General features: G+C 41.6%; 1 protein-coding gene across 4 annotated transcripts in view; it reads left to right on the top strand.

Annotated features, from left to right (window-relative positions):
* Window positions 1-16226, top strand: part of dcbld1 (discoidin, CUB and LCCL domain containing 1) — a 177690-nt gene that overhangs the window by 37023 nt on the left and 124441 nt on the right. For 2 of the 4 annotated variants that reach the window (XM_068025536.1, XM_068025524.1), the window contains exon 1: window positions 7829-7976. The exons of 1 other annotated variant lie outside the window; for it this stretch is intronic. In XM_068025536.1, the coding sequence (XP_067881637.1) occupies window positions 7889-7976 (88 nt within the window). In that variant the 5' untranslated portion in view covers window positions 7829-7888. Of the gene's footprint in view, window positions 1-2515; window positions 2590-7828; window positions 7977-16226 lie in introns of those variants that run through there. One more of the 4 variants, XM_068025532.1, reaches the window with a different exon arrangement.

Below are 16226 nucleotides of genomic sequence, written 5' to 3'. Positions count from 1 at the left end.
AAGACAGAAGCACAAGGAAAGAGTCACCGGTGTAACAGCCCCGACAACCAATTTTATCTGCAGCGCCTGTAGAAGAGTCTGTCACTCTAGAATTGGCCTTTATAGCCACTCCAGGTGCTGCTTCACAAACCACTGACCACGTCTAGGTGCTTACCCATTGTCTCTCGAGACAAGGAGGCCAGAGAGAGAGAGAGAAGAAGAGAGCTAAATGAGATAATCATGGAAATAAAAAGTCTGTAGATTTATTTACATTATAAAATTATTGAAACAAATAAATTTTTAAAGCAAAAAAACGTTGACATAAAGAACATAACTTACATTTATTTAGTGCTCTTCAATTCAGGAAGATGTCATATTGCATTTTAAATTAGAAAAGAAAAATTGTAACAATTAGTCAATTACTTACGACATGGGAGAACCAAATACACTTCTAAATGCTTTCAAAGTCCACATCCTGCTCTCCTCCCACTGCCCATTTCATAAATTGCATCCACTCAGTTCACAGAGACATTGTACCCTATTCAATTCTCCATTGTTTCAGACACTTCCTTTTCTAATCTTCCCAGTTCATACTGGCACCCTTGTTAATTCAACCTGGTACTCTTTTTCTCCTCAACATATTTAAGATAGTGGTCTTCTTCCATTCTCCCCTTTCAAGCTGGTACTCTTTAAACACCCCTCCATAGTTGTGGCTGGCATTTTTTGCTATCCATATTGTTATGATCAGGTGAGAAAGATGTCTAGGGTTCCCTTTCAGCTTTCACCTGGTCTTACTGTAACAGGGTTTTTTTTAAACATACTGTTTTTAGCTCCCCCTTGGCGTATCCTTGTTCACCACTTTCCAATTATAAGGTAAAGAAAAGAGCACAAACAGGCTTTCTTAGGTTTAAAGAAGAAAGGTGAAATTTTATTAAACTTAAACTTAAACTCTAATCCAGTAGACGCCTATGGATACACGATGTGCCCACGTTTGGCATGCACGCAATACACACATGCAAATAGAGACAGAAAACAGCAGAAGAAAAATTAAAGGGGAAAGGTTTGAGGCAATATCTGGATCTGTTGTTATGGTTCTTCGAGCTCACTGTAGAGTCCTTTTGTAGGTAGATCTTGCTTTTTGTTGGAGCCCAGTATTCTGTTTAAAACTTGTTCACTGTAGGAGACTTTTCTCTCTTGGGGTTCATGTAGCTTCAGTGGGTTTTCGGAGTTCTGTGAGATAGAGATGGGAGCAGATAGGAGAGGCTGCGGTGAGCCAGCCAGGAGAGGTCTTTTCAATTCAGGAAGAAAGAGCTTTCTGCCAGTTCAAACATTGTCTCTACAATTTAAAACTCCACAAGTTAGCCAGCAGGGTAGTCACGGGACCAACTTGTATAACCACTTCTGGCTTTGTGTATTGTGTGTGTCAGGAAATGGTCCTTCGTCTACAGACACTGTCTGTTAATATGCAAAAATGTCTTTCCAGCCAGGGGCCTGGCAACTCCTTGTAACAGGCCTTCTCTTCTTGCCAGCAACAATTTGAAATTTAATGTCCATGTGGCAAAATTAATGTGCTTCATTTTGGCAGGTGGGGGCCTGCATGACGATAGTAATGCTCTTCTTTCAGCTAATGCTATTCCTTTCTTTGCTTCACCATCTCAAATGCTCTCAGTTTTTTTCCCTTTCACTCTCCCCTTTTCTACCATCCATTTTTCTCTATTGTCATCCATTTACCTTCCCTTCATTGCTATCAATATCCTATTTTTTCATTTTACCCTTTTCTCTTCTTTTCATTGTTATCCATTCTCATCTTTCATTGTCACCTTCTCTCATCACATCCAATTTCCCCCATTCAGCATTCTACCCTCCACCATGCCACATAGTTTTCCTCCCTCCTCAACATGCATCTTGCTCCTCCACTCCCCTTGCCATGTATCATGCCTCTCTGAATGCATTTGGTCCTCCTCCTGTTCCTTTGGAATTAATTTTCCTTCACTCCTGTCCAGTCATTAATGCACCAGACAGGCCCTGTTCCTCTTCTGCCCTTCCAGTGCTAATGACCCAGACAGCTGCCTTAGCATGCTGGACGCAGGTACTGCTGCAAGAATGGGAGTTCCCACGTCCAATATACAATGGCAGCATGCCAGACCATTAGCACAGAAAATCTGTCTTAGGTGACTTAGGTGGAACTGGATGTTGTGTCAGGGGAGCAGGCGAGGAGTTTGAATTCTTTTGATTTCGGGTCACAAGTGCAGACAGTATGAACACTCGGGGTCCCAAATGTTGACTGCCTGTTTAAAAAGTGGACATTTGCCATCTATGTAACCTGATAAAGATTTGAAATATTATAATGAGTTATGATAGGATAAACAGTAATCCATTATTTCCAAGATAGTAATAAGTAAAAATTTAAGAGAATAAGCACCAAAAATAATTAAAGGAAAGTTTAGAAAAATTATTCAGAGAGTTGGTTTTAAAGCAGCTTGGGAGGTTTTACCATGTTAAAGGCACTATATTAATGCAATTTGTATATTGTAGAGGAGTCCAGGCACGCCGGAGTTTGAAAACAAAGTGAACAGTGGCATCACAGGAAAGTTACAAGGTGATTGGTTGGTGAGTAACTGCTGTTAGGGAGTATCAGCAAATAGCTGGGAGTGGATAAATTGCTGGGGTATAGTGTCTCAACAACTGGAAGACTAATAATGAGTCAAACATTAAGTATCAATAATAAGAAACAAGTGAGTAGCTGGTGTGTCTTTTTTTTGAGTAAGATTTATTTTAACAAGTGAACTGTATTTTTTTTAGTAAGATTTATCAGTACTAGTAAGGTTTTATTAATAATTCTAAGGTGTTGTAGTATTGGTAAGTTTTTTTTAGCAGTAGCAAAGGATCAACTAATAAATAAAGGAATGGCAGGGGTGCTTCAACCTCTAGAGTGCACCTCCTGTGCTATGTGCCAGCTCCAGGATCCTTCCCATATCCTAGAGAACCATTTGTGCAGGAAGTGTTGTCAATTGCAGCAGCTTGAGCTCTGGATTTTGGAACTTGAGCGGCAGCTGGCGACACTGTGGTGCATTCATGATGATGAGAGTTACGTGGATAGCACGTTTGTAGATGTGGTCACCCCACAGCTTAAGAGTGTACAGGGAGAGAGGGAATGGGTGACCACTAGACAGTCAAAAAGAATCAGGCAGCTAGTGCAGGAGACACCTGAGTGCATCTCACTCTCCAACAGTTATTCAGTTCTGAACAATGAGGAAAGTGATGCTTCACTTGGGGAGTGCATCCAGAGCCAAGTCCATGGCACCACGGGTGGCCCAGCTGCACAGAGGTATACAAGGAAGACTTGAAGAGCCATAATGATAGGTGATTCAATAGTCAGGGGAACAGACAGGCATTTCTGTGGCTGCAGATGTGAATCCAGGATGGTGTGTTGCCTCCCTGGGGCCAGGGTCAAGGATGTCACTGAGCAGCTGCAGAGCATCCTGAAGGGGGAGGGTGAACAGCCAGCAGTCGTGCTCCACATCAGAACCAATGACATAGGTAGAAAGAGGGATGTGGTCCTGCAGTCTGAATTTAGGGAGTTATGTAAGAAATTAGCAAGCAGGACCTCAAAAGTAGTAATCTCCCTATTACTCCCAGTGCCACGCGTAAGCGAGTCTAGAAATAGAAGGATAAGACAGATGAATACGTGGCTGGAAAGATAGTGCAGGAGGGAGGGCTTTATATTCCTGGGACATTAGGACCGGCTCTGGGGGAAATGGGACCTGTACAAACTGGATGGGTTGCACCTGAACAGAACCAGGATGGAGTTCTTTGCTGTTGGGGAAGATTTAAACTAGTTTGGCAGGGGGATGGGGACCTGAGGGTAGACTCAGTTGGGACAAAATCAGAAATGATAATAGAAGGCAGAAATTAATGGATGAATCTAGAAGACAGAGGAAACAAAGTTTAGAAAGTAAAAAAAAGAGTTTGGCGGTGCTCAGGGGTATCTATTTCAATGCAAGGAGTATAGCAAATAAAGCAGTTGAACTGAGGGCACAGACAGACACGTGGCAGTATGATATCATGGCTATTACAGAAACATGGCTTAAGGAAGGACAGGAATGGCAGCTCAATGTTCCTGGTTACAGGGTTTTCAGACGCGATAGGGAGGGGGATAAGAAAGGAAGGGGAGCGGCAATTCTGGTCAAAGAAACTATTACAGCTGTGAGGAGGATGATATGTTGAAAGGTTCATCAAGTGAGGTCATATGGATTGAGCTAAGGAACAAAAAAGGGGCAATCACATTGCTGGGACTGTACTCTATCCCCCAAACAGTCAAAGTGAGATAGAAGAGCAGATATATAGGCAAATCTCTAAGAAGTGCAAGAACAATAGGGCAGTAATAGTAGGGGATTTTAACTACCCCAATATTAACTGGCATAGTTTTAGTGTGAAAGGAATTAAGGGAGCAGAATTCTTGAGGTACATTCAGAAGAACTTTTTTGGCCAGTATGTAGCAAGTCCAACAAAAGAGGGCGCAGTTTTAGACTTTAGGAAATGAAGATGGGCAGGTGGAAGGAGTGGCAGTGGGAGAGTATTTTGGTGGTGTGATCATAATTGAGTCAGTTTTAACACGATCATGGAAAAGGACAGAGACAGAACAGGAGTTAGAGTTCTCAACTGGGGCCAGGCCAATTTTACTAAACTGAGGAGTGATTTAGCGAAAGTGGACTGGAAACAGCTATTTGAAGGTAAATCAGTGTCAGAGCAGTGGGAGGCATTCAAAGGGAAGATTCAAGGGGTTCAGGGTAAACATGTTCCCACAAAGAAAAAGGGTGAGACAGCCAAATCTAGACCCCCAATGCTGTCAAGGAGCTTACAGGGTAAGATAAGGCAGAAAAGGAAAGCTTATGTCCGACCGAGAACTCAATACTACAGAAAGTCGAGAGGAGTATAGAAAGTGGAGGGGTCAAATGAAAAAGGAAATTAGGAAAGTAAAGAGAAGGCATGAAAGAATATTGGCAAGCAAAGTCAAGGTGAACCCAAAGATGTTTTATCAATACATTAAGAGTAAGAGGATAACTAAAGAGAGAGTAGGGCCCATAAAATATCAAAAAGGTAAGCTATGCCTAGGGGCGGAAGAGGGGGACGATACAGATATTGTAGTTAAGGAGGAGGAGTCTGAAGTATTGGATGCCATTAACATAGGGAGAGAGGAAGTATTAATGGGATGAGCATCCTTGAAAGTTGATAAATCACTAGGGCCAGACGAAATGTAGCCTAGGCTGTTAAAATAAGCAAGAGAGGAAATAGCAGAAGGTCTGACCATCATTTTCCAGTCCTCACTGGATACAGGTATGGTGCCAGAGGACTGGAGAACTGCTAACATTGTACCTCTATTTAAAAAGGAACCGAGGAATAGACCAAATGATTACAGGCCAGTCAGTCTAATCTCAGTAGTGGGAAAATTATTGGAATCTATTGTGAGAGAGGATAAACTGTCACTTAGAAAGGCATGGATTAATCAAGGATAGTTAGCATGGATTTGTTAAGGGAAGATCTTGTTTGACCAACTTGATCAAATTTTTTGAAGAAGTAACAAAGAAGATAGATGAGAGTAGTGCAGTTGGTGTGATCTCTACATGGATTTTAGCAAGGCATTTGACAAGGTCCCACATGGCGGACTGGTTAAAAAAATAAAATCCCATGGAATCCAGGGAAATGCACAAGGTGGATACAAAATTTGCTCAGTGGCAGGAAACAAAGGGTAATTGTTGACGGGTATTTTTGTGACTAGAGAGCTGTTTCCAGTGGTGTTCCAAAGGGCTCAGTACTAGGTCCCCTGCTTTTTGTGGTATATATTAATGATTTGGACATAAACATAGGGGGCATGATCAAGAAGTTTGCAGACGACACAAAGATTGGTCGTGTGGTAGATAGCGAGGGGGATAGCTGTAGGCTGCAGGAAGATATTGATGGTCTGGTCAGATGGGAAGAAATGTGACAAATGGAATTCAACCTGGGGAAGTGTGAGATGATGCATTTGGAAAGGTCAAACAACGCAAGGAATGCACGATTGGAAGTGAGGGACCTTGGAACGAATGTCCACAGATCCCTGAAGGCAGCAGGACAGGTCGATGAGGTGGTTAAGAAGGCATATGGAATCCTTTCCTTTATTAGCCGAGGTATAAAATATAAGAGCAGGGAGGTTATGCTGGAACTGTATAACTCATTGGTTAGGCCACAACTTGAGTACTGTGTGCAGTTCTGGTCACCTCATTACAGAAAGGATGTAATTGCACTAGAGAGGGTACAGAGGAGATATACGAGGATGTTGCCAGGACTGGAAAATTGCAGCTATGGGGAAGAGGCATAGAATATAAGATTAAGATAGAGCTGTATAAAACACTAGTTAGGCCAAAGCTGGAGTACTGTGTACAGTTCTAGGCGCCACACTATAGGAAAGATGTGATTGCACTGGAGAGGGTGCAGAGGAGATTCACCAGGATGCTGCCTGGGCTGGAGCATTACAACTATGAAGAGAGACTGGATAGGATAGGTTTGTATTGCTTAGAGCAGAGAAAGCTGAGGGACCTGACTAAGGTATACAAAATTACGAGGGGTTTAGATAGGGTAGATAGGAAGAAACTTTTCCCCTTAGAAGAGGTGTCAATTACCAGAGGGAATAGATTTAAGGCAAGGGGCAGGAGGTTTAGTGGGGATTTGAGGAAAAAGATTTTCACCCAGAGGGTGGTTGGAATCTGGAACACACTGCCTGAAGGGGTGGCAGAGGCAGGAACCCTCACAACATTTAAAGTATTTAGATAAGCACTTGAAACACCATAGCATAAAAGGCTACGGGCCAAGTGCTGGAAAATGGGATTAGAATATAGGTGCTGATGGCCAGCACGGACACGATGGGCCTGTTTCTGTGCTGTATGACTCTAAGATTGGATAGGCTGGGGTTGATCCCTTTGGAACAGAGAAGGCTGATGGGAGATCTAATTGAAATGTACAAAATTTTGAGGGGCCTGGATAGAGTGGAGGTGAAGGGTCTATTCAATTTAGCAGAGAGGTCTGTGACGAGGGGGCATAGATTTATAGTGATTGGTAGAAAAATTAGAGGGGCGATGAGGAAAAACTTTTTCACTCAGAGGGTGGTGATGGTCTGGAACTCACTGCCTGCAAGGGTAGCTAAGGCAGAAACCCTCAACTTATTCAAAAAGACTCTGGAAATGCACCTCAAGTGCCCTAATCTGCAAGGCTACGGACCAAATGTTGGAAGGTGGGATTAGAATAGGTGGACCTTTTTTCGGCTGGCAGAGGCACGATGGACCAGTGGCCTCTTTCTGTGCCTTAAACTTTCTCTGATTCTATGAATGCTTTGCAGCCCAGCCTCCAATGTTGAAACACAGTCCACAAATTCTTTGAAAAGGGAATTAGATAATTGTTTTGAAATATGACTATTAAAGCGGGAATAGGAAAATGGGATTCGACTGGCAAAAAACACTGGCGCCGAACAGTCATTGATCTGTTTGCAATTTGAACAAGCGGAAAGGATAAGGAGAGACTAGGTTACCCACTGCTATCAAATAAAAACGGTCCTTTCCGATGTAATACAACTAATAAGACCCAAATCCTAGAAAAAAGATAATTAATAGCTTAAATAATATTTTTCCTGTATGTACTGCACAGTCCAGTGTCCCTACAGTGGCCAGAGAAAGCTGGTACTGTGTGCATGACATGCTGTTCCTTTATTTGCTGTAACTCGCTGCCGGGAGTGCAGAGTAACTGACTGGAGAGGCGGAGATTGGCTCAGTGAATGAGTACCGCCCTCCCACAGCCTGCGCCAGCTCTCACAGGGAAAACTGCCAGAAAGTTCCCGTCCTTTCATGCCGCCTTTTCTTTTCTTCTGGAATTAATAATTATGTGGCAAAGTTCTTGTGCTTTAAGGGCTGTGACCCTCTTGGTGGCCTTCGCTTCTTCGGCGCAACTGAGTGGGTCGCGCGGACAGGGTGAGTGCAAGTTTAGTTCAACTTCATTGAAAGGGGAATCTTTTTGACTGTAAGCTCGGCACAAAGTATAGGCTGGGGAAACTGTGGGAAGCGTCTGGGTCTGAGCAGGCATGCACTGAGTGTTTTACCAAAATCCTGTGATATCTGACTTCTTCCCCCAATACTTAGAACCAGAAGTGAGTTGGAAAAGTCCAAATGTGTCCATTAATTTCTTTGCATGCGCTATCCCCACCCCGGATTTTACTTCCTAGAGAATGGTTGCTTTGCTCCAATAAGATCAGTGTTGAGCAGGTATGATATATGCAGACTTCTGATTCTCTCCACTTCACAAACGAGGACGTTACCTTACAAATAGGATGCAGTCACTTTGTTTTCTGACTATTTCCAGCTGGTTAGTTTTGAAGAGGTTAATTTCTTGCGTGTTTGTGTTAATTTCTTTCAAAGTTGACATACAAGTTAGTTGTTGGGGTAGCCTCGCCTTGCTATAAGGTTTTTTCTTAATTCCTCCCGAATTGAAAATTCGTTAATCAGGTTTCGAAATCGTTTAATCAAACAGCTTTTGTTAGGATGGCCCCTCTTTGAAATTTGTTTTACAAAAACTATGCATGGGTATACTACAGAATAAATGTGCCAAGCATCACATCCACTGCAACTTTGATATTAATTATGAATGGATGGCCTACATGATTCTGCTTGCACACACTGCCCAGTGATGCAATGGTAGAGCTTTGCGCATCTGTACTCACAGATGGGGCAGGATTTTCCCCACAGGCTTCAGGACCTCGCCGTCGGGGTCAAATGGGGGTCAGAAGCCCACACTCCGTGGGCGCAGTCACTGGGCTGTGATTTTCCCCAATTGGCCAAATGAATGGCCAGATAGCAGGTTTGCTCTCTAATTGAGGCGGGCTCTCAAAGCTGGAAGGCCAATAGGTAGACGTCCAGCAATGAAGGAGCAGAAGCTGGCCTCTCAGGTAAGTGAGAGAGAGGGCTCCCCAAGATGAGGTGCTGTCTCACCAATTTTTTTAACTTAAAATTTAAAAAAATGGCCTCAGGAGCCAGGCCACCATGGGTGGGTGTGGTGGTTGGTGGAGAGGTGGTGGGAACCCCTCCATAGGGTGGCTTGTGGCTGCAGCTAAAACAAGGTAGGCAGGGCCTCTAAGCCCCTGCCAACCAGGAGGCCACCTCCAGGCAGCTACACTGTTGCCTGCAGATACTTGGAGGCTAACTGGAAAATTACAGTTGACCTCCGATGCTCAGCCTTAGTAGGACTTTAACAAGCTCAATTGACTGCCCATTGCTTGCAGACTGGTAGCCTGCACTACCCCCTGCCCTGGCCCTTCCACCTCCAGGAAAATAGCCCAGCTGTGGGATGGGGCTGGGGAACTGGCATGCCGGCTGGTGGTGTGAAATTCTACGCCCATCCACCTCCGTGTCCACTCCCAACAGGGCCTAAAAATTCAGCCCATGGTGTTTTCCAATGCTGTCAGTAAAATTTCTAACTATTAAAAAGAGATGACGGATTAGTCTGCATGTTTTAGTCATTAGAATTTAAAAGATGGTGCAGTGGATTGTCTGTGTTTCATTGAAAAAATGTGTTGGAATAGTGCAGTCCTGGTGTAGTATTGCTTTTTCTAAGTGACAGCATTAATGGGTAGAATTATAAACACATTTTAAGTACTGTTAAATGTTGCACATCTCTGACACCAGATCGCCAGTACAAAATGTACATAAGAATAGGAAACTGGTCTTCTTTAATTATTGTACTTCAGCTTAACTGAGGAAAGAGGCAGCTGTATGTTATTATTTTTTTGAAGAAATTATTGATATCAATATTATCAGAGACTATAAAAATAATCTATCTCTGCAACCTCCTGCAGCCCTATCATCAACAACAACTGCTTTATTTATATAGTATCTTTTATGTCCCAAGATGCTCCCTGGATTTAACAGAAACAATATAAGCCAGTCCTGGCGCATCGCTGATTCTCATCGCTCTAACATTGGCTGCTGCCTGGGCTGTACGTTCTGGGATTCCCTCCCTAAACTTCTCTCCTTTGTTTGCTCCTTTAAGATGCTCCTTAAAACCTACATCATTTTGTCGCAATATCTTTTTATGTGGTTGTGTTAAATGCCACAGAATCATAATGGCACAGAAGGAGACTGTTTGGCCCATTGAGTCCATGCTAGCTCTTTGTAGAGCAAGTCAATGTAATTGGTTGCTTACCCTATTTGATGACATCACTGTTGCTAGACACCTGGAGGTCCCCTTGACTTTATTCAAACTGATGTCAAGGAAAGGGGAAATCCATGCCATAGAGATCACTAGATTTTTGTCAGCATATTTCTTTAAGGTCAGTGGTAAAAGCCGTTGTTTCGCCTCTGTCCTTGAAATCTGGCCCTTTATGTTCGATTTTTCAGAAGGCTTTTGATAAGTTCCTACGTAAGAGGTTAGTGTGCAAAACTAAAGCACATGGAAGTGGGGGTAATATACTGGCATGGATTGAGAATTGGCTGACAGACAGGAAACATAGAGTAGGAATAAATGGATCTTTTTCCAGGTGGCAGGCAGTGACTAGTGGGGTACCGCAGGGATCAGTGTTTGGACCCCAGCTATTCGCGATTATATGAATGACTTGGGTGAGGGAACTAAATGTAACATTTCCAAGTTTGCAGATGACACAAAGCTGGGGAGGAAAGTGAGCTGTGAGGGGGATGCAAAGAGGCTCCAATGTGATTTGGACAAGTTGGGTGAGTGGGCAAATGCATGGCAGATGCAGTATAACGTGGATAAATGTGAGGTTATCCACTTTGGTAGTAAAAACAGAAAGGCAGATTATTATCTGAATGCTGATAGGTTGGGAAAGCAGGAGGTGCAATGAGACCTGGGTGTCCTTATACACCAGTCACTGAAAGCAAGATTCAGGTGCAGCAGTTAGGAAGGCGAATGGTATGTTGGCCTTCATTGCAAGAGGATTTGAGTACAGGAGCAAGGATGTCTTACTGCAGTTATACAAGGCCTTGGTGAGACCACATCTGGAGTATTGTGTGACCTTATCTGAGGAAAGATGTTCTTGCCATGGAGGGAGTGCAAAGAAGATTTACTAGGCTGATTCCTGGGATTGACGTATGAGGAGAGATTGGGTCGACTAGGCCTATATTCACTAGAGTTTAGAAGAATGAGAGGGGATCTCATAGAAACCTATAAAATTTTAACAGGACTAGACAGGCTAGATGCAGGGATGATGTTCCTGATGGCTGGGGAGTCCAGAACCAGAGGTCACAGTCTCAGGATGTGGGGTATGCCATTTAGAACTGAGGTGAAGAGAAATTTCTTCACTCAGAGGGTGGTGAGTCTGTGAAATTCTCTACCGCAGAAGGCAGTGGAGGCCAAGTCATTAAATATATTCAAGAAGGAGATAGATACATTTCTTAATGCCAAAGGTATCAAGGTATAAGGGGAGAAAGCGGGAACAGGGTACTGAATTAGACGATCAGCCATGATCTTTTTTGAATGGCGGAGCAGGCCCGAAGTGCCGAATGGCCTACTCCTCCTATTTTTCTATGTTTCTATATCAATAATATGCGTTCTATTCCATGAGCTTTGTCTTTAGCTGGCGGTCTCTTATCAGGAACTTTATCAGTGTCTTCTGAAAGTTCATATAAAAACATCTGTAAATATTCCCTTGCCCATTACTTTAGCCTCTTGTTCAAAAAGTTCAATCAGGTTCATCAGGCATGATGACCCTTTATAAACTGATGCTGGCTCTCTCTAATCAGTTGGAAATGTTTATGGTGTTCAGTTACCCTGTCCTTAAATATAGATTCTAGTAATTTCCTGACCATAGATGTTGCTCTAACTGGTCTGTAATTCCCTTGGTTCCTTCCCCCGCCCCCCCACTTTCACTTTTTTAAAATAGGATTGTATGAGTGATGTTGGGTTAGTTGGTAGTAATCCAAGGACTCCAACTCAACCATTTAATGTCCTGGGGAAATGTAGTGCATTAAAAGCTCAAGAACCCAAAATCTCAGAAATCAATATACTTTGCATTTCGCTAAATTTGGGCTTTATGTCCCAGACATCAATCCAAATCTGACAAGGGTTGTTTTATGGATTTATTAGATATATTTCATGCTTTCTCAAGTCTTCATCTTCCCTTAAATTTCTCCTCTTCCCCCCCACTTTAACGACCCTTGTGTATACCTATGTGGATTGCTACAAGGTCTGTATGAAAGTACTTCATTGGTTGAAAAGTGCTTTGAGATGTCTGGTGATGAAAGGCGCAATACAAATACAAGTCTTTTTCTTTGAGTGAACTTGGATTAATTGGCAGTCATCCTGCCCACAATCTGTATATAACTCCCAGCATTCTTCTGGCTACTGAGGTACTTTGTAGTTATTTTGTGTTGCAGTTTGTTTCAATCATTAATATTAATACAAGAATAATAATGCTACTCTGATAACTAGAGAAATCTTACTGTACTAAAATATACTTTAAAGCACTCTTAAGTAAAATACTTTTCGCAAAATGTTTTTCTAAATTTATTTTCTTTTATACCTAAAATACTTTTAACTTGAATTTTACATTACTTTTAAAACAAGTTGATTTTTCTAAGGACTGAATGCTGATCTTCAACCTGTTTGCATCACTGCAGTTATCAGGAGTAACTGTGCTATGATATTCAGGCCAGCATTGAGCAGCCTGGATTAAAATGACTAGATCATTTAGTAGCACAAGATGCTGAACTCTACCAAAGTGAGATATTGCATCAGAGGCACTTAGAGGATTAGTTTATGTGTAAACTTTGACTAAGCTTCATGAAGTAGTATGTTTTGAGGTCCTTGCATAATTGTCTCTGTTTGCTTTTTATGGGTGAATGTGATTGTTGATTCAATTTTGTTTGTGTGGGCAGTCAAGTTCAATGTGAAGGACCAATGCAACATTTCTACCTGTAATGGGAAATTTTACAGCTTTGCACAGTGCCCTTAGTAATGCATGTATGTGCTAAGACTATTCAGTGAATTGTTGCCAAACCATCATTGTAATCCATGTCTAAACTTGGCAGTTCTACTCTCCTCCAATCAGTAATGACAGGGCTGATGCTTAGTAGTGGTACTTTAGTAGCAAGTCTACAAACAGTTCATGTAGTTTTTAAAAATGTAATTTAAATAATGAAGTTAAGAAAAATAAAATGTGTGAACCTGTCTTGTGACCAATGCCATTTGAAAAGTTTCCTTGAAAAGACAAAGTAAATAACTGGCAACTTTGTCACTCCAGAAATTGTTTTTGTAGTCATAATACACATCAGTATCCATTATACTGTGGATTAGGATTTTGAAATGTGATTGGAAAGATTAAATCTGAACATTTGCTGCTGAACTGTGAAAATTGCTTTTCGATGGAAAAACTTTCAAATTTATTGTCAATGCACTACACAACTATTTGAACTCTTGGGTCCAGATCCCCTCTAGTTTAATCCTTTTGGGAGTAAATTTCCTTCCGAGTCCTTCTCAGAAATGTTTGTTTTTCTGTTGTAGAAAAGTCAATACTATTGTTTATAGTATTGAAGGTTAGAAAATTACAAACTAGAATTTTATGACTTTGAAACATATTTGTGACATGAACAAAACTTTCATCTTTATTTAGAAACACCAATAACAAGTTCAGCTTTGCCAGAAAACTTTGTGTAGGAATATCCTTTAGTCATCTGAAATCTTGTGTTGATAAATAATACATTGCTTGATACTGTGGTATTGGCCACTTGTGCTTCAGTGGATAAGAACATATGGCTGCAATAGTTCGTTGTCCTTGTTAAACTTGCTGAATATAAGTTGTTTCAATGCAGTTGTTCAAACCTAGGGACCATAAATATAAGAAAGTCACTATTAAATCCAATAAGGAATTCCTGAGATTGGTGAGATTGTGGATCTCTCTACCTTATGGAGTGGTTGAGGAGAATAACAGATGCATCTGAGAGGAAGCTAAACAAGTACATGAGAAAGTAGTAGAAGGATATGATGGCGTGAGATGGAGGAAGGTGGATGAAGGCTCGTGTGGAGCAAAAATCCATTGGGCTGAGTGCCCTGTTCTTGTGCTGTAAGATTTTGTAGCCCAGAATTTGCTGGAGTGTGGCATCTCATGGTGTTCCCTGTTTGTAAGAATTATTCCTGCATCCTTTTTTGCCCTGTGAATTGGTGAAAGTTTGAGCTTCTAACAGCACAGCAAGGACAACTTTGGTGAACAACAAGGCCAATAGTATCTCCTTAACTAATATTTAAGGATTGAGAAATAAACCGAGAAAGAACTGAGAAGGGGGCGAATTCAATGTCAAATCAGGTATAGAAAGTAAAGGAAAGATTAGATTATGAAAGAGGAAAAGTGGGAAAAATAAATAAAATATGGCATTTTTAGAATCTCCAACAATAATTCACAATCTGAAGGAATGAGACTTCACAATTTACTTTCCGGGCCAGAGAGGTTGATTGGCATCATTAACAATTAGCCTATTGCTAAAGGTTCATGCGCTATTATTTACTAGACTTAACTTTCTATGGCGAGTATAATCGACAATTAATGTGCAAATGCAGCAACTGCGTGAAACATTTAAACTCGGGAGGTGGTGGGCAAGATGCTGTTTTCACGAAGCTAGTAGAGGAGTGGTGCAAATTGTCCAGCAACCTGTGATTCATGGGTTATCTCTTCCTCGCCAAAAGGTACTGGCTGATTTGTTGATTAATAACAGCATTCATTGTTCAGACGCCATTACTTTTTCAGAAAATTCTGGCAAATGTAAGTCCGTGTAAATAAAGTCAATCAGGGTTTTAGGAGAGATTGGAATGATCTACTAGGTAGGGCAATTGAGCCAAAAATATGAGGGACACTTAAAATGCAACTAGTTGTCATATCAGGGAAGTAAGGGCATAAACTTTACCTTTGAACTTGGCTGGGCCACACCTTGTAATTCCCTAGTGAGTGTTATTTAAGCTCAATGAAAACATGCTCTTGCAGGCGCTCTCGTATGTTATCTGTGATAAACTATTTATTGGTCAACCCCTTCCCCTATCCCTAAATAATCTTTAGATTGTCATGAATAGAAGTATAACATTAGGCTTCTTGTCATAGAATAATTAGAAGGGGGAACGATGATGGGAATTTTGTATATTTCAAAAAATACTTTTATGACTGCCATTATTCCTCGGGCACCAGGATCCTTTTCCAAATGGGATTTCTAAGAATTGTACAGGCATTTAACATTATCTCTAATCAACATAGAAAATTTATGACACAGAATTAAATCATTAAGCCCATCATGTCTGTGCCGGCCAAAATAGACCTATCCAGCCTAATCCCACTTTCCAGCTCTTGGTCTGTAACTAAGTAGGTTGACGTGCCTCTTAAATGTGATGAGGGTTCTTGTCTCCACCACACTTTCAGGCAGGGAGTTCCAGACCCTCACCACCTTCTGCGTGAAAGATTTCTCCTCAACTTCCCTCTAATCTTTCTGCCAATTACTTTAAATCTATGCCTCACTTATTGACCTCTTTCCAATCCACTCCTCCTAGGCCTCTCATGACTTTACACACCTCAATTAAATCTTCTCTCAGCCTCCGCTGTTCCAAAGACAACAATTCCAGCCTACCCAATCCTCCTTCATAGCTAAAATTCTGCATTCCTGGTGACATCCTCATAACTCTCCTCTGTACCCTCTTTAATAAAGTCACATCCTTCCTGCACAGTGGTGACCAGGACTGTACGCAGTACTCTAGCTGTGGACTAACTAGTGTTTTATACAGTTCCAGTATATCCTCCCTGCTCTTGATTATGGACAGGTGGTCGGTGGTGTGGGTAATGTTCACTTCTTGCCTCCCAACTGACCACAATAGTGTGTTAAAAATGGTGTATTAGTCCGAGTGTTTGGGGTCAAATAAACAGACAAATGACAGGTTTTCTTGAGGGTTCAAAAAAAGAAAGTTTAAATTTTTATTTAAACAACAAAATCTGAATTGTTCACAACCTTTGCCAACTCATGCATTCACACACGCATGCACACACAAGAATAGATAGAAAGAAAAAGTGTAGGATGCAGTTAAAGTTCAAAGTGATGTAAGAGTTCATGGGTCACAGAAAACCTGTTGTATCTTCTCGGATGGAAAGTCTTTTCATGTGTGCAGGCTTGAATGCTTGTAGTCATGAACTTGTAGATTTCGGGTGGTTAAAACTCCAGACAGGAGGTGCTGATCACTTAAGTGCT

The sequence above is a fragment of the Heterodontus francisci genome, chromosome 3, assembly GCF_036365525.1.
Source record: "Heterodontus francisci isolate sHetFra1 chromosome 3, sHetFra1.hap1, whole genome shotgun sequence".
Classification (NCBI taxonomy): domain Eukaryota; kingdom Metazoa; phylum Chordata; class Chondrichthyes; order Heterodontiformes; family Heterodontidae; genus Heterodontus; species Heterodontus francisci.
Note: the sequence above shows the minus strand (reverse complement) of the source record. Positions and strands in the feature narration are given on the sequence as shown.